This window comes from Loxodonta africana, chromosome 3 (assembly GCF_030014295.1).
Source record: "Loxodonta africana isolate mLoxAfr1 chromosome 3, mLoxAfr1.hap2, whole genome shotgun sequence".
Lineage (NCBI taxonomy): Eukaryota > Metazoa > Chordata > Mammalia > Proboscidea > Elephantidae > Loxodonta > Loxodonta africana.
Genome location: NC_087344.1, coordinates 201,758,704 through 201,777,200, shown reverse-complemented (window position 1 = coordinate 201,777,200; position 18,497 = coordinate 201,758,704). Strand labels below are relative to the sequence as shown.

Sequence of the window (18,497 nt, the reverse complement as noted above, 5' to 3'; positions counted from 1 at the left end):
TCGGTTGCATTCTTCACAGTGCATGAACATTCTCGTTATTTCCATTCTGGTTGCTTCGTTTCTGTTAATCTTGTTTCCCTGCCCCCTTATGTTCTGTTCTTTGTTTTAAAGTAATTGTTGACTGTTTGGTCCCATATAGGTGATTTTTAAAGGAGCATAGCACTAACAGGTGATACTCATTATTTCTAGGCCTAGTCTTGAAAAAAGATACCTACAAAATAATACTAATGGCCAACTTATTGAGCATTGTGTGCCAAGCAGCATTCTTAGTGCCTTATTTGTATTAACTCATTTAATCCTGACAGCAACCCCAATGAAGTAGGTACTGTCATATCCTGATTTTGAGTCATAGGGAGGTAAGTAATATGCCCACCATTACTCAGCCGGTACACGTGGAGCCAGCATACCATTCCATGATAAAGTCCCGAGCTGTGGTGGTAGACTCTGGTACAAGCCTCTGGCTTTTAGAAGTACTTTCCTTAGCCTCCTCCTTGAGGTTTCAAGTCATACCACATAAGTTATTGCACTCATATGTAAAGCCTTGCTGGGAGTGTGGACCCAAGTGCCTGGTTATGGAATATCCCACAGCTCTAGAAAGTGGCTATCCTGGACTCAGCACATTGTTTTCTGCTGCTTTTAGGCAAAAGTGACGATGAAGAAAATCTTTGCAAGTCAGCCCACGGAGCAGGGAAGGGAGCTGCTGAGGATGGTAAGGACCACAAGCGCCCCAAACGTCCCAGAACCATCTTGACAACCCAACAGAGGAGAGCGTTCAAGGCCTCGTTTGAAGTGTCCTCCAAGCCATGCCGGAAGGTACAGGAGAGGGGAGGGGTGGAAAGGTAACTGGGCCCCACATCTGTGTGTGCACTATGGATGCCCCTGGGGTATAGATGGGCCCCTGGGGGTCAGGGCAGTAGGAAGGGTGTTAGACCAAGCCTGTGCAGGGGGCCCTGAGTCCCGCTGGAGACCCCAGAAAGCACTGAGGCTGGGCCAGGGATGTAGTAGAATTTCCCTCTTCCTTTATGTTTGCTCACTACTCCACCTGGGCTGTTGTTCACCCCTTTCATTTCACGGAGAGCAGTGAGAGTAATAATAAGGATAGGTACCAGTGAGGCATAGACCAAGATGCTGTAACAGTCTGAAAACACAGTGGCCTAATGAGATAAGAGTTTCTTTCTTTCTTCTGTCATAGGTCAGAGGTGAGCATTCTGAGACTGGTAGGTAGCTCCGTTATACATCGCTCAGCTCCAAGGGGCTGCTCTGGTTGAGATTACTTTTCCAGCCACCGGGGTAGAGGAAAAGGAGGTGGAGGCCAAGCTGACCCAGTAGTTGCTTGCACCACCTTCACTCATAGGCACTGGCCAAGATTTAGTCACATGGCCACACCTTCTACAAGGGAGGCTGGGAAGTGAGTCTCTTCCCAGGGCCAGTGGGTGACCGTGTGCCCTGCTAAAACATGGGGATTCAAATACTGGTAGGAAGAAGGCAAGCCTGTATCTTGGGGACAGTTACAGTCTCTGTTACAACAAGCAGTGCCTCTCTGTTGAGTGTTGTTGGGTGCTGTGAGTCAATTTTTGACTTATAGCAACTCCATGCAACAGAGCAGAACTGCCTCATGGGGTTTTCTAGGCTGAAACCTTTATGGAAGCAGATTTCCAGGTCTTTCTCCTGCAGAGCCTCTGAGTAGGTTCAAACCACCAGCCTCTCAGTTAGCAGCTTAGTGCTTAACCATTGCACCACCGGTATCTGCCCCTTTACTGACTGTCATATGCTGGGTACTGCCTTCTACACAACTGAAACAAAGCAAAGAAAGCATTCTTTACTGAAACTCATAGAAGAAATACATTATTTAAAAAATGTTAGCATTGTTTTTCCTTCATCCCTGTTTCTATTAGTCAACTTTTGCTGTGGTAACGAACAGCCCAAAATCTTAGTAGCTCCCAGCAAACATTTATTTCTTGCTCCTGGGCTGTGGGTGGACTGTGGCTTAGCTGGGCTCAGGTTCACGTCTGCTCCACAGGTCTCTCATTCAAGGATCATCTTGAAGGAGCCCTACCAGGGGTATGGCATTCTTCTGAGGGTGGCAGAGGGCAGGAGGCCAGGTCAGACCGGGCAGGCCCATTGAAAGCCTCCACCTGGATGTCACATATGTCATATCCTTTCACATTTCACTGATCCAAGTACCTCCTATGGCCAAGCCCAGTGTGGGTGCTGCGGAGAAGTACATGCTCCCATGGAGCAGGGGAGAGAGGGTGGATGGATGCTGAACAGTAATATGGCCCACCACAAAATCTGACCTTCAGAAAGATTCAACTTCAGGGCTCTTCCTGCCCCTGTCCTTGTTGCATTTAGGCTCCAAGGAGCTACTGGGAGAAAGTGAAACCAGTTGCCATTGAGTTGATTCAGATTCATGGTGACCCCATGTGTGTCAGAATAGAACTGTGCTCCATAGGGTTTTCAATGGCTGATTTTTTGGAAGTATATCACCAGGCTTTTTTACACAAGATGCCTCTGAGTGGACTTGAACTTCCACCTTTCAGTTAGCAGCTGAGTGTGTTAACCATTTGCACCACCCAGGGACTCCAGGAAAAAGAGAAATGCACTCAAAGCAAATTTGCACTTATCAACGGTGCATATACTGAACTCCCAGCCTGAGTCTGCCCTGTACCCAGTGCTTGCCCCTGCGTAGCTTCCAGGCCACCAGCACAAAGGAGATGTGTGCACAGATAGCTGGAACACTGGGGAGAAAGCGCCAAGAACTGTAATAAAGGGGCCAGCCAGGAGCCGTGGGAGCCGAGGGAATGGAAAGGTCACTTCTGTGGGGAGATTCAGGAGAGGTTTTGTGGAACAGGTGGCTTTTGTGCTGGACCTCTGAAGAACGGGGAGGGTTTCAACAGGTGGAGTTGGACCCCTGTGCAGACAGCTATTTTATTTGGCTTAGAAGATGGATGTGCTTTAAAAATGGAGTCTAATCATTCCACTTCTCCTAAGCCTCAGCCCAAATGGCACCATCAAGGAAAAGCACTTCTCAAGGCTTCGGGAATGCTCTAATCACGAATTTCTTCAGGTACCTCCTTTAATCCGAGCTCCTTCCCAGAATCCAACTGTCTTAGTCATCTAGTGCTGCTATAACAGAAATACCACAAGTGGATGGCTTTAACAAAGAGAAGTTTATTTTCTCACAGTAAAGTAGGCTAAAAGTCCAAATTCAGGGCATCAACTCCAGGGGAAGGCTTTCTGTCTCTGTCGGCTCTGGAGGAAGGTGTCAATCTTCCCTTGGACTAGGAGCTTCTCTGCGCAGGAACCCCAGGTCTAAAGGACATGCTCCGTCCCTGACACTGCTTTCTTGGTGGTATGAGGTCCCCCGTCTCTCTGGTTGCTTCTTTATATATCAAGAGATTGTCTTAAGACACAGTCCAGTCTTGTAGGCTGAGTCCTGCCTCACTAACACAACTGCTGCCCATCTTCCCTTAAAAAAAAAAACAAAAAAAAAAATATCATAGAGGCAAGATTTACAACATAGGAAAATCACACAGTACGGGGAATCATGGCCCAGCTAAACTGATACACACATTTTTGGGGGGGACATAATTCAATCTATGACAGCAACCAAGAGGTGACAGCATCTCTCAGGCCCATTCTTGCGAAGCCTGTGCTTCTTGCCCCTTCCCATCTCGCCACCTTGCCAGCCACTTCACCGCCTGCCTGTGTGGAGGGCAGATTTTAAACACATCTCTTTATTCTCTATTTTCTGGGTGGCGCAAACGGTTGAGCGCTCAACTACTGGCCAAAAAGTCGGCTGTTCAAACCCACCCAGAGGCACCTCAGAAGACAGGCCTGACAATCTGCTTCCAAAAGGCCTTGAAAACCCTATGGAGCAGCTCTGCTCTGCATACATGGGGTCACCATGAGTCAGAATCAACTCGATGATAACTAACAACGACAACCTTATTACCTGGATCCTGATGAGCCTGTCTCTGCACAACCTGGTGCATTTTCCTGCGCCAGAGCTGCTTGCCTTGCTCTGTCGGAGTCCAGCTGGCTCCCACTTTCCCCTCTTTGGGCAGGGCTCACTTAGGATAACAGGGAATATGCTATTCATTAAACATTCACCATCCCTTCAAGCTACGATGGACAAAACAAAAAAATTAGGACAATGGATCTAGATGAGAGAGGAGAGCAAGAGAGAGCCATTTGGTTTTGCAAAGTGAATTTTACCCTGTTTTTCTTAAGTATGTTAATGATATGCACGGGTTATAGCAAAGGCACAATAGACTTTGCTAATGACTTAACAGCACATGAAGGTCTAATTTCTAGCATAAGAGAAACCCAGAAATGCCTCCTGGGAACGCACATCTGAATGAATGATTTTTCCTTTCTTTGTTGACCCGACGAAGGACCCTGTCTCCACCTGAAGGGAAATGAAGTTCTTATGTTTTGGTTTATACCAGTTCCTCTGTAAAATATGGCCTGCTGGCCTCCTCATGCGCTGTGTGGGAAATGTTCCAAGCCTCTTTCTCAGGGATTGTAATGTTTCTCTATTTCTAATGTTCTGTTTTTTCAAGGTGAGAGAGACCCTGGCTGCAGAGACAGGGCTGAGCGTCCGTGTCGTTCAGGTGTGGTTCCAGAATCAGAGAGCTAAGGTAACCTGCTTCTTTTGTCTGTCTCTAGGTGGCTGGTTTCCTGAAATAATAGCAGTAGGACATTTGCCCCGGCCTCTAGGTTTTCAAACCTGAACTCATTGGGTAGAGTAGTTCTCTCAATTCAGAAATTCTGTTATCCACAAACATTTCAGCCACAGCAGCACTGCAGAAGGGGACAGACTAGGCATTTGTTTTAGTGAAATGGCTATTATTTTGCTTGTGGCTGTGACTGTGAATCTAGTCAGCCAGTTGTGCCAATAAATGTCTTTCTGTGTCTCACTCTGTTCTTTAATTCATGTTTCTTTAACCCAGATACCAAAATCCTTTTAAAATTTCAATCAGAAACCCAAATAGCACACATCTGACTGAGTGAAGACACCAGCCTGACATGGGTGGAATAAATATCTTTACTCAGCTCTCCCAGTGCCCATGCCCTTACTAAATATGCCCATACCTGGATCCTGCCCAGGTCTGTATTTCCCTGCCACGATCTTTCTTCTAGACCTTTTCCTCATCTATGCCTAAAATTCATGTGTCTTAGAGTCCATATTTCTAGCACCCTGACCTTAAAAAAAAAAAAAAAAAAGCCTCAGGTCGATTTTGACTCCTAGCAACCTTGTAGGATAAAGTAGAACTGCCCCATAGGGTTTCCAAGGAGTGGCTGGTGGATTTGAGCTGCAGACCTTTTGGTTAGCAGCTGAGCTTTTAACTACTGCACCACTGGGGTCCATTAAAAAAAAAAAATAGGTGGTAAATGAATATCTCATTATTTGTTCATGATTGCTAATGGTTAAGGCAGTATTTCCATAAATGAATTCCTTAGAAGAGGGCTGTTGGTAGATGTCCCATCAGAAAAGGACTCTATGATTAAAGAAGTTTGCGAGGCCCGGTAGCATATGGATTCAGAAAGCACAGAGCATATTGAAAAGCTCTGAGAAATCCTGCAGTAAAGGCACTGGTTTAATATTTTTTAAACATCGTGTTTCCTACACACACACAAGCACACACACATACCCAGGGTATATATTAACATCTGGTGGAACCCTAGTGTTCCACAGAACACAGTTTGAGAATCATTGGGTTAAAATGTTCCTTCTCCCAGGAAGTGTCTGTGTTAACACGGTGCTTTGGGAGACAGGCCCCTTACCTGGAGGTATGACTCTCATGGTTGAACTTTAGAACATGAGGGCCCAGCCGGTGATGGGTGTTTGGGGGAGCATGAGCCTCTTGGCACCACCCAAACCACACCCTGTCAGCAGCCCCTGCTCCACATCAGGCAGGGCTGGCCCTGGATACTTACTCCCTGATGCCACAGCTCACACACTTACTACCTTTTGTGGGATAGTCACAACATAGTCGCAAGTCTGATTTGCTGAGAGGAGATCCCTGTTCCTGCTAAGACAAGCTGCACCCTTGCTTCTCTGCCAGCTCTCTGACCATTGCAGCAAGCAGAAAAGCCCCTCAGCTGGGATGCAGCTACTTGGAGGTTTTGTTCCTCAAGCCTGGCACCTTTACTGAATAAATACTAGGGAAATGGCCCCTCTGCTCTGCAACCAAGCTCTCTCACATGAAGGCCATCACTACCTCAGGAATCTGCTGCAGGTTGCCTGGCTTCTCATCGTGTGGTTTTCTCCTCACCAGATGAAGAAGTTGGCCAGGCGGCAGCAGCAACAGCAGCAGGATCAGCAGAACACCCAGAGGCTGAGTTCAGGTAAACTGGCGGCTCCTCCCAGCAGGCCCTTGTTGGAGTCCAGGCCTCTCCTACCAAGGGCCTCCAGGTGCTCCCCAGCTTTTTAAATGAAATTTCTGGCCTCAGGAAAGCCCAGTCCATACCCTCTTAGAAGATGGAGCCCTAATGTGGGGACTGAGCCATGAGGAATTGTGAGAGGCGGAGGGTGCCTGAGCTGCAGGCCTAGAACTGCTCCGTGGAGCTAGCAGTGAGCGTATCCAAAGCCTCATTGCCCTGGTCCTCACCCAGTGTCTGGGGAGCCAGGACTGTGCACAGAGCCAAAGACACTCGCACATGCTCATCCTGCTCACTCCCCTTATTTCTGGGCTGATCAGTTAAATATGTGAACACTGGTGTTTCCGTGGTAGAATTCTCACCTTCCATGTGGGAGACCAGGGCAGTCACCACCTGTCTGTCTGTGGAGCCTGTGTGTTGCTGTCATGCTGAACAGGCTTTAATGGAGCTTCCAGACTCAGATGGGCTGGGAAGAGAGGCCTGACGATCTATTCCCTGAAATCAGCCAGTGAAAAAAAAAATTTTTTTTTTTTTTTTAATCACGATGGTCTGATTCTCAGTGGGTCATGGGGATGGCAGGACTGGACAAGGCAGCAGCATTTTCTTCAGTTGTACATGGGGTTGGCATGAGTCAGGAGCCAACTTGATGGCAGCTAACAACAATCAATTAAATACAAGACATTGCTGTGATTCACCCATTTCCAAAATAATGAAAAATAGTAAAAGTAATGATAGTAAAATAATAATTCCCTTCTTTGCAAAGCACTGTATAGTTCACAAAGTTCTCTCACTTACGCTGATTTGACTCTTACGACAACCACCCGCTGAGGTGAGCAGAAAAATCATTACTATCCCATTTCACGGAGGAGCAAACAAAGCCTCTGCAAGACTGAATGTGTCCTAGATGGGTAAGAGTTGGAGCTAGGACTAGAGCCCATCTCTCTGACTGTAAATCCCACTAAACATGCTGCCTCCCCTCATCCCTACATACCACCTACCCTTAGTTTTTTTTTATTATTATTATTTAATTTTTTTATATATATAAGGATGGTGTGAGTTTCAGGGGAGGAGTTGAAGACAGACAGATTCTAGGAATCTTCAAGGACATTGAAAGAGAAAAATCACTATATCAGAACAATGTCTTAAAGGGCCATGCCCCCAGTTCATCCTTCCAGAATTTCCTAAATGGTCTCTCTGTACCTGAGAGCAGTGTTCTCACACTATAATGTACACACAAATCACCTAGGATCTTGGTCAAGTACAGATTCTGATTCAGAAGGTCTGGGAGGGACCTGAGACTCTCCATTTTTAAGAAGATCCCAGGTGGGTGCTGATCTGTGGACCACAATTTGAGTAAGAAGGCGTAGAATATTACGTTGGTTTTCGATCCCTTCAACCAAGCCCCTTGTCCTTGCATGGAGCCTCCCTTCTGCTTGACACCTGGGCTAGGCTCTAAATTTGACTTACTACCTCCTCCAACCAGGCGTTCCCTTGGTTTCTTACTTTCTAGGCTAAACATGTCTTAATGACAAGATAGATGCCAAAGGAGAGAAGAAATGAAACAAGGCATGGGAGCCGGGGAAGGGCAGAACAGCAAGCTGGTCAAAAAAAACCAAACCCATTACCATCGAGTCGATTCCAACTCATAGTGACCCTACGGGACAGAGTAGAACTGCCTCACAGGGTTTCCAGGGAGCGCCTGGTGGATTCAAACTGCCGACCTTTTGGTTAGCAATGGTAGCTGTTAACCACTACGCCACCAGGGTTTCCAAGCTGGTCAGGACATCTGAACTCTGCCCTTAGCTCCACCCCCAATGTTGTTTGACCTGGAACTAGACTTTCATCTCCTGGTTTCTTAGGCTACACATCACTTTGTTGTTGTTAGCTGCCGTCGATTTGACCCCAACTCATGGGAACCCCACGCACAATAGACAAAACACTGCCGGGTCCTAGGCCATCCCCATGATCAGTTGCAAATTGGACCATTGTGATCTATAGGGTTTTCATTGTCTGATTTTTGAAGTAGAACACCAGGCCTTTCTTCCTAGTCTGTCTTAGCCTGGAAGCTCCACTGAAATCTGTTCAGCATCATAGCAACGCACAGGCCTCCACTGAGAGACAGGTGGTAGCTATGCATGAGGTGTGTTGGTCAGGAATCTGGGTCTCCCTCATGGAAGGCAAGAATTTAACCACTGAACCAACAATTCCCTACACATCCCTAGAATGGGTTAATATGTCTGATAGCCCTATCTTCTAGGGCCCCTGTGAAGTTCAGAGAGGGTCACAGATAGGAGAGGCCTTTAGTAAGAGCCATGTAAGTTGACTCCATAGAACTGAGCAAGATCAAAGGGAAAAGGATGCCTTAAGGCATTATGAGAACACAAACTTAGTGCTTGGGACTTTTGTTAAAGAATTCTAAGGGCAGCTCCTAGGATAGACTTCAGAAAGCTGAGACTGGTGGGACAAAGTTGCTTCCATCTTAATAGATTGAGGAAATGGAGTCTCTGAGAGTTGATGGAACCATGCTCAGAAAACCACAGCAGGATGTGGAGGCAGGAACTGAATCCTCCTTTTCTCATGAAGTTCTGTATACGAGTGTATCACATGGTAGTGACAAAGTCACATACACAGAAGCTCATGTAATATTCACATCAGCTCCATGACTTCAGCTGAGCCAGTATGGTGATTCCCGCTTGGTCAATGGGCTTCTAGTGGGTTACCACTGGAAGGAGCTTTAGATTCTTGTATTCCAGTGGCTGCCAAACCAGAGCATGGCATCAGGATTTTTTGTTCAAGTGCTATATTTCAAGGAAGATCTCAGAGTTCAACCCCCTCCCCCCATCCCTACCCTCCAAAGTGATCCCTGATGGCCTGCAGTAGGGCAGAGGCTGGAAGCCACTCACTTCACCTCATTTCCTTCCATTTTATACATGAGAACACCAAGACCCAGGGAAGTAGGATTGTCTGGCCAGTGTCACACAGCCTGTGTGGTAGCCACCTTCCAAGATGGTCCTCGATGATTCTCCCAGCTGGTATTCACACTCTTCTGTAGTCCCCTCCCATACTAATTAGGGCTGACTTGGGGTGTGACTTCTGGGGTCATCAAAGACTGTGTGGCTTCTGCTTTGGGCCCTCTTGGGTCACTCAGCTTGAGGGAAGCCACCTGCCATAGACTGAGGACACTTAAGTAGCAGCCATATGAAGAGGTTTTTTATATGGTGGAGCTCTCAGACCCAGCACATCTGCTCCAAGTCCAGGGCTCCCTGCCCTGCCCTGACCGGCCTCTCTTACTCCTCCTTCTATGGAGCAGAACAAAGGCCACTGCTGGGAAGGAATGCTGGGTGTTGGGGGATGCGAAGGCTGGAGGATGCTTTGTGGCCCTGTCTCCCAGTCTGGGACACTGGGCTGCATGTTGAGAATGACCCACCTTCTTCTTTGTCCCACAGCTCAGACAAATGGTGGTGGGAGCACTGGGATGGAAGGGATCATGAACCCCTACACGTCTCTGCCCACCCCTCAGCAGCTCCTGGCCATCGAGCAGAGTGTCTACAGCTCGGATCCCTTCCGACAGGGGCTTACCCCACCCCAGATGCCTGGAGACCACATGCACCCCTATGGTAAGAGGGCCTCAAGCCCCACAGGGACCTCCCACAACTTGCTTGAGTAGGTTTCTGGTTCCCTCCTAGACCCATAACACCGTTCCTTGGTGCTCACTGAAGCCCCAAAGCAGAACCAGTGTCTCATAGAGTAGTGCTGGGATAACCTACCCAGTGGCTGCAGGAGAAAGACCCACGTGCATGTTCGTTCCTGACGGTCTCATTGCATCTCGGTTTCAAAGCTTGTGAGTTTAAGAATTGAAATTTAATTTGGTTTAATAATTGAAATTAAAAATCAGATTTCACAAATCTTGCGTTCTATGCTGGAATCCCATACTTAAATGTTTGCAAGCAACATTAATGCTGATATGGGCAGAAGGCCTTGATTCAGCAAACCTTTACCTAAAGAAAGAGAATACTTGAAAGTACACAAACAAAATTTCTGTTTGGGTTTTTCTACTAGAGATACTAAAAAAAAAAAAAAAAGAGATACTAGCAGGTGTAATTCATGACACAAAAACTGGCCTTTTCAAGTAAAAGGTGTCTCCTCCCTACATCCTAACTGGGCTTGGTTTAAATGCTGGGTGTGTACCGAGCTAAGCCTCCCCCACTTGCCCAGCTTGCTGCTGAAGCTAATGGGCAACAGGTGGACCTTGTGGGGGGCCTGCTGGGGTGGGGTGAGCTCTGAAGTGGAGGGCTCAAGTTCAGCCTCAGGGGCAAATAGATGCCACTGCATTTTTATACAGAGAAAGTCAGTGGCCTGTGTAATACACTGGAATATACTCTGTAATGGTGATGAACCCTGAATAAAGTTTTATTCAGCAAGCGTTCAAAACTTTAGCATTTGAGACATACACCTCAGCTCCCAGGTTTTGTCAAACAACATCCTTCATTAAAAAAAAAAACAAAAAAAACTGTATATTGCCACTTCCCATGGCATACGTTCAGCAAACATTTATTGAGATCTGACCCTTTGCAGGGCCTTCCCTGACCAACCTCATGCGTGCACACAAACGTAGACGCGTGCGTGCTTGGTGACTTCCATCCTGTCTGCCTCCTTAGACAATACATGTCACATCGGCACCATCCTTCACTCCACAGCTGTGGGAAAACAGGCAAAGGGATTTTTTTTGTTGTTGTAAATTTTTAAGTTTTCAGAATCCCAGGGGTCTTGTTACATTAAGGACACCTGTGATGAGTCCTTTAGTCAAATCAATAATCGAAGCCAGATGGTATGTTTTATAAACTCCAGTTTTCATCTCTCCCGTTTACTTCAACACACCACCACCCACTGCTGTGGAGTCAATTCAGACTCACAGTGACCTTGTAGGACGAAACAGGACTACCCCATAGGGTTCCCAAGGCTGTAAGTCTTTACAGAAGCAGACTGCCACATCTTTCTCCCTCAATTTACTTGAAGTGGAGGTAAAAACCTGCTGAGTCTGCTAAAGTCGCAGTGGTCCCTCAGCCGTTCCACAGTTCACCCTGCTGCCTTCTCTCCCACAAGTGCGAATGACTTACAATTAGGCACCTGACCTTCCTTTCCTTTGGAGTAAAAATTTGGAGATACAGCAGGCACTCAGGATGCCCTTGTTGTTTGAAAGGACAGATGTTATCAAGAGAGGTTGCATTACCCTTCACTGCAGAACTGAGGCTTGTTTCCTTACCGTCCCTCCTTCAGGAAGCATTTTGGAAGCCCAAGTCCTCTAGGAGCCCTGCCCTGTTTCTCCAGCCTCTGGCAATATTTCCTGCCCACTTGCCACACCCTTTGTTTAGTCATCCTGACGTTTGCTTATAGCGCACTTAAGCACTTTGTCATATCCTGGTTTATATCGTTTTCAGTTGCACTTTAGACACAGGGAGGGGAGCCCTGGTGGTCCAGTGGGTAAAGCAGTTGACTGCTAACAGAAAGGTCGGCAGTTCAAAACCACCAGCAGCTCCGCAGGAGAAAGATGTGGCAGTCCACTTCTGTAAAGGTTTATAGCCTTGGAAACCCTATAGAGTTGCTGTGAGTCGGAATCAACTCAACGGCAGTGGGTTTTGGTTAGACACAGGCCCCTGAAAGAAGGACAGGGATTTTGTTCCTTCCTACTTCCTGTGCTGGTTAGCACACTCAGCTGCCAACCAAAAGGTTGAAAGTTTGATCCACCTAGGGGCACTTTGGAAGAAAGGCGTGGCTATCTATTTCAGGAATAAAAAAAAATCAGCCATTGAAAACCCTGTGGAGCACAGCTGTATTCTGATGCACAACAGCAACCGGTTACTGAAACTTTTCTGCACAGACTCCCCCCCACCCCCCTTTCTCCCTTCTTCTCCAGCACCCAGCAGTAAGCTTCACTTGGGGGATACGTTCAGGCAATACTCGGTGAGTGCAGTTGAATTTCCTAGCACTGCAGTGAGTCACTCCTCCAGAAACTCATGCCAATATTTCATCTCTGTTTCAGGTGCTGAGCCCCTTTTCCATGACCTGGATAGTGATGACACCTCCCTCAGTAACCTGGGTGACTGTTTCCTAGCAACCTCAGAAGCCGGGCCCCTGCAGTCCAGAGTGGGAAACCCCATTGACCACCTGTATTCCATGCAGAATTCTTACTTCACCTCTTGAGTCTTCCCCTCGAGTTCTGTGGCTAGGCTCCCAAAAGGAACAACCCTATTATGTGAGGGGTTGGCTGGCTGTAGAATGGGGTGGCCAGGGAAGAGGTGGGTTGGGGTGGGTGTTTTGTCGGGGATGCTGTTGTATAATGATATGGTGTAGCTCGGCATTTCCAAAGACTGAATACATTATGGATTGCTTAGCTTAATGTTTCTAATAAGAGTCTTAGTGTTAGATTTGAAGATGTGTTTATCCTTAAGGACAGGGACCTTTAATATAGACATTCTCATGCAAACTAGATGCCTAGAGACGCCTAACAACTTCCCGCCATTTTGGGGAAGCTCTTGTCAAGAGGTGCATACGTCTATCCATCTATACACCCATAAACAGACAGACAGACAGACGGAAAGATAGATGTGTGTGTGTAACCTTTCATACTTTATCCTCAAAGTTTATTCCTAATTATAACAGACATCAACTGTACAGCAAAAGTAACTTTATTTTCAGTGTGAACTATATTTAAGGAAATGCTTGATGCACTTAAGTTATAAAATGAGATAATTTACTTTTATAAACTTTATTTTTAGTTTGGAGAGACTTGTTGGCAGGGTAGAGAGGGCTGCCCCATCTAGCCCCATGGCGTTGAGTGCGTTAGTTCATTCTGTGTTCAGACAGTGTGACTGAGGTCTGGGAAGAAACTCTGTGGCTGACACTGTTCTCTTGTGGGTTCTTGCTCTCTGGGGGTTGAATCACTGGGCGTGGGTGGGATAGAAGAGTCCCTAATCATGTTTGCAGGAAATTCAAAGCCCATACTCCTGGGCTTTCTCTTAAATTCTGGTTGTTGGGCAGTGCTCTTGAGCTCCAACGTCTTTGGGTACAGGATGAGGCTAATAGCATGTACCTACCTCACTGGGCAGCGCCAAGGCTTCATGCACCCCCAGGATAGATGAGCAGGGGGAGAACAATACCTAATATTTGGTCAAAATCCAACTAAACCAATCACTTGGCAAAGGAGCTGGGGCTGCAGAGTAGGAGGGCTCCTTCACTCTGAGGGCAGCGTGGCCTGCCATAGTCCCTTCTGCTAAGCCTGTGTGGCAGAAGTACCAGGGCAGAGCAGCTCAGATGGGTGTCGGAGTCCTTAGGTGGTGAAAAGGCTAAGGCTGAGGGGGCGGAGGAGGGAACTGTGGTGTTCTAGAGCGGTGGTCAGCAAACTACACTGTACAGGCCTGTTTTTGTAAGGATTGTTAAGGAAAAAAAACAAGAATATGTCACAGAGGCTGTATACCAGAGCAAAGTCTAAAATATTTACTCTCTGCCTTTTAACAGGAAATGTCTGTTGACCCCTACTGTAGAGGGTTTGTTCTCAACAGGCTTGTGGAGCTCATGGAGGGAGAGGTGGTCCAGGTGGGAATCCAGGGCTCTTCCTTCCAGCTCATTTTCCTGACCCTGCGCACGGAAGTCCCAACAGCCATTGTTCACAGGGACAGTTCCATACCCTGTTCCCCAAATGTGGTGCTAAATGGGATACTTCTGTGCTAGGAAACCCACTGGAAAGTCTGAATGTGGAAGTGGGGAACACAGAGGGTCAGCTTGGGCCCCTCCTCTGAGAAGGGCCATGATGGGCTTGGCCTCCTCCTGGGACATCATGGGAGACTTGGACATGGCGACACTTCCCCCTCATGCTTTGCAAGGCCTGAGGGATCTTGTCCTCTGATGGTGAAGTCTACATTGTGTGGATTTGTGTGCTCTTGTTTATAATTTATAGAAACCACCATGAAACCCACGCCAGTCTGGTAGTGAAAATCGTGCCGATGCTGTCTCACTCCTCAGGTTTCTGTGGTAAAGATCAGTTGGAGAATGTAGCAGATACTATGTGAGTGAAAGCGAATAGAGATCCTTGTTCCACTCCTCAATGGCATACCAAGATGAAATTAAAATCCTCTTCCAAATGAGCTGTTGTTTATTCGGGGGCGGGCTGGTGGGCAGGGAACCAGGGACTGCGGGTGTTTGGTTAACAGGGCCATGAGGATGAGCTTACAGCGAAGCTTAAATGAATGGGAAGAATGTCTACAGCAGAACATAAGGACAAAGTGGTCTTCACCCTCCTGCCAAGATGGACTCCAAGAGTAGAGCCCAGCATTTACAAAGGTCCAGCACAAGGGAGGCGCAGGGAACACGAAGCCCACCGTGGTGGAGTAGTTTGCAAGACGTAGTGGTTGAACATCAGCTTGGAAATCAGAGTCACGCAGCAGAAGAATTTCTCATGCAGGCTTGAAGGCAGAAGCCTAGCCAGGGTGGAGGAACAGAGCAGCAGGCGGTGGCTCCCCTGGTAGGACCCCCCAAAGTTGTCAACAATTTTAAATGTAATCTATGGGTGGGCAATTGTTAGGGCTCTGTAGTCAGGGAACATACGAATGTAAAACAATGGTGGCACTTTTTTTTTTTTTTTTTTTTTTGTATCTCTTCCCATCCACTTGCAATTCTTCAGGGCTTGTTACTCTACTTCAGGCTCATGCACCCCATGTTACAAGTTGAGTCTACCTCTTGCTAAGGGCTTAGAAGGAGAGAAATGAGAGTTAGGTCAGGCTGGCAGGAGGAGCCACCAAGGAAGCCCATATCTCTAGCTGGCCTCCAATGGGCTGGCCCTGGTGCTGGTCTCCAGCTTCTGGAAGGACCTTGTGCACGAGACCTTTCCTCCTCATGTTTGCCTATTTCAAAGCTGCTTAATCCTTCAGAATTCAGCATGGACTTTGACTTCACAGAGAAGCCGGCAAAGCTGGGTTAAAAAAAAAAATTTTTTTTTTTTTTTTTTAGCTGCCTGTATTATAGTAATTGGCCTAGTGCTATCTGCTGTAACAAATAAAGCCAAAAATTATGTAATAGCTCAAACACAATAAAAATTTATATTTTTGCTCACATAAAAGACCTGCGAGGGAGCTCAGGTTAGAAGAGCACCTCTCTTGGTGCGTAATAAAGGCTCTTCCATTTTCAGCTCATGGCTACAAGCTTTCACTGGGGGTTGGTAGGCTCCATCCTGGCCAACTGGAAGGGGAAAAGAGAAAGGAAGAATGCAAGAGGGTGGTTTTATGGGCTAGGCCTGGAAATGGCTCATGTCTCTTTCACCACTGTCTTTTGGCTAGAATTCACTCACATGGGAACTCGGACCTGTAAGAAGGCTTGGAATGTGGTCTAGCTGTATGCCTTGAAAAGGAGAAGAGAGCGTGGATTTTGCTGAGCTGTTGGCAGCTTCTGCCAGGGTGCTTCTCCAAAAGATTCCTGTAGCAGCCTGTGCTGTCTCTCTCATAGCCCTTATCACACAGCATTATAATGTCTGTTTTCTTGTCCATTTCTCCTGCTAGACAGCAAACTTCTTGAGAGAAGAGACTCTTTGCTATTTCTGCTCTCAGAGGAAAAGGACAGAAATGCACAGCACCTAGCTTAGCACCTCATTTATAGAAGACAATAAATGTTTTTGGATGGATGGATGGACGGACGGGTGGATGGATGGATCAGACAAATTCTTCCATCTCTGTTTTTAGTTCTTCCACTCAACCTGCATATCTAAAATTCCTTCAGGATCTGTACATTTCAGAGTTGACCCCAAGGACTCTGAGAATAGTTGTAGCCCATGATAAAGTGGCTGGGCATCCCTCATTGGGCAACACCCACTTGGATGTTGACTCTTGCTTTCCTTGTACTCACTCATCCTATATGTCCGTAAGAGATAACATTCTGTCCTGAATTCGGTGGGGCAGGCTCTCCTTTTTTTTTCTTGCCGAGCATAGTGGTAGGTATGAGTAGGCATGCATAAATACTTGTTGATTTATTGTTCCTCCATCTTTGTTCTTCACCCAGATCCAACCACATACGCACTCATCCTCTCTCTTCTTCTCTTGACCCATTCTTGCCTTTATCACATTATATATTTACCAAACCACTGAACATGTATTTCCATCCTCCAGCAGATTCTCCCAGGGGTCCTGGTCACCCTACTCTAGACCCTCCTCTCCCACTGGCCATCTCCTTCTTGCTCTTCACCCATATTTCCCGTGCTGGAGTCTCCCATCCCTCTGCCCAAAATCTAGCTCACCCAGCCCTGCTGAAGATAATGCAAAAGTCACCAAGAGGAATCAGCTGTGCTTCTCTGCTTTATCTTATTTAATTTTGTATAGGTACCAGAGAGGTTTGTTGATAAACATTGAAGCCAAAGATGTGTCATCTTCCACATCTCCACCAGTGGAAGAGTACTTTAACTGTACAGGAGAAAGTACTCAAAGTAGATAATCCTCTCCTTTCCTTTCTCCTATTCATGCAACATTTCATTTCAAACAATGTTGAGAAACTACTATGTTCCAGGCATGGTAATAGCACCCTCACACTGCTTGGTTTACTAGAGTGCTATTAGGGTTCCTTTTAGGTTTAAAAGGATTTCTCCCTGGAAGGCAAGAATGAAACTAACCAACCACCCATCCACCCACCCATCCATCCATCCACCCACCCATCCAACCATCCATCCACCCACCCATCCATCCATCCACCCACCCTTTCATCCATCCAACCATCCATCCGTCCGCCCATCCATCCATCCACCATCTATCCATCCATGCATCCTTCCGTCATCTCCTTTGTTCCTACCTTTATTCAGCAACTGCTTCATTGAGTGCTTGCTAGATGGCAAAGTTGCCTGCAGCATAGCCCTGGAGTGAGCATGTCCAGATTCAAATCCCAGCTCCTCCACTTACCAGATGATCCTCTGATTCCTCACTTACAGAGCTTGTAGCTACCTCAGAGGGGTTATAAGGACATAGGAGATAAAACATGCAGAATGCTTAACCCTGTGTCTGGCACATGGAAAGTGCCCGATGTATGTTAGCTGCAGCACCTTGTGCCGTGGTTTTGTCATTGGTGAAATATTCTGAAGGTCTGTGGGAGTCTCCATATTTAAAGAAAAAGAAGAATGCACCCTGGTTGAACTGAGATAGGAAGGCTTCTCACCACCACTGCACATCTTAATGTAGGTCTTACACAGCCTGAGTCAGAATTGTCAAGGAGTGCTTTGTTTGGATGTTGTTATTGCTTTTAAGGTATGCAGATAAAATTCCAATAAAGAAACATTAAGAAGTCTGACCCCCAAGGAGAAACAGCCAGGTTATAGGAGATTTTTCCAGACACCTTTTTACCTTTTTTTTCATGGCCTGCCTCAGAGAGGACAGTGTGAGGGCTGGGATCAAAGTGGAGACCCCTGGACTCATCAGCTGACGCTTGTCTGCCTGGGAGAAATTTGAGTTGACCTAACATAAATCAAAAATAGGAAAAAAAAGTGAAGTTAATCTGTGAATTCCAAACCCAAGGTCAAAATTAATTTGAACTGCCAGTGAAATCAAATTGTCTGTCTCTCTCACACACATACACACACACAAATACAAATGTACTAATTCAATCCAAAATGGGCTGCAATAACACAATTTAACTAGAATAAAATTATACCAACAAGATTTACAACTGATCCAGAACCAAATTAACATACTGTTTTCCTGGATCTCTGTTGATATGTGCAACATTTTGTTCAATGACATGAAGAGAGCGGTCTTTGGAGATCAAAAGAAGGTCTTGAAGTTTTTATGCTAAAAATATAGTCTCTCTACAGGTAGATGATGTGGAGAATTAGAGATCACTCTGTTCTTGAAATTTATGTCATATTTGAAGCTCTCTAGATGTGTAACCTTGGGCGAGGCTCTGAGCCTCTATTTCTTCATCTATAAAATGGGCCAATGACAGCTGCCTTGCCTATGTTCCAGGTTAGTGGTTGTAAGCATCAAAAGAAGTAATCAGGAAAGGGCTTTGTAGACCATGAAGTGCTATACAAATAGGAGAGCATCTTATCATTGTGTCCCAGGAGGGCATATGTAGATTGGCCCCTT

The 18,497-nt window shown here is 46.5% G+C and overlaps 1 protein-coding gene across 1 annotated transcript in view; it reads left to right on the top strand.

Moving 5' to 3' along the window:
• Positions 1-12,588, top strand: part of LMX1A (LIM homeobox transcription factor 1 alpha) — a 246,492-nt gene extending 233,904 nt beyond the window's left edge. Inside the window, exons 4-8 of the mRNA XM_003415212.3 lie at positions 641-813; positions 4,566-4,643; positions 6,285-6,354; positions 9,834-10,004; positions 12,428-12,588. Coding sequence (XP_003415260.1) covers positions 641-813; positions 4,566-4,643; positions 6,285-6,354; positions 9,834-10,004; positions 12,428-12,588 — 653 coding nt within the window. The remainder of the gene's footprint in view (positions 1-640; positions 814-4,565; positions 4,644-6,284; positions 6,355-9,833; positions 10,005-12,427) is intronic.
• The last annotated feature ends 5,909 nt before the right edge of the window (positions 12,589-18,497 follow it).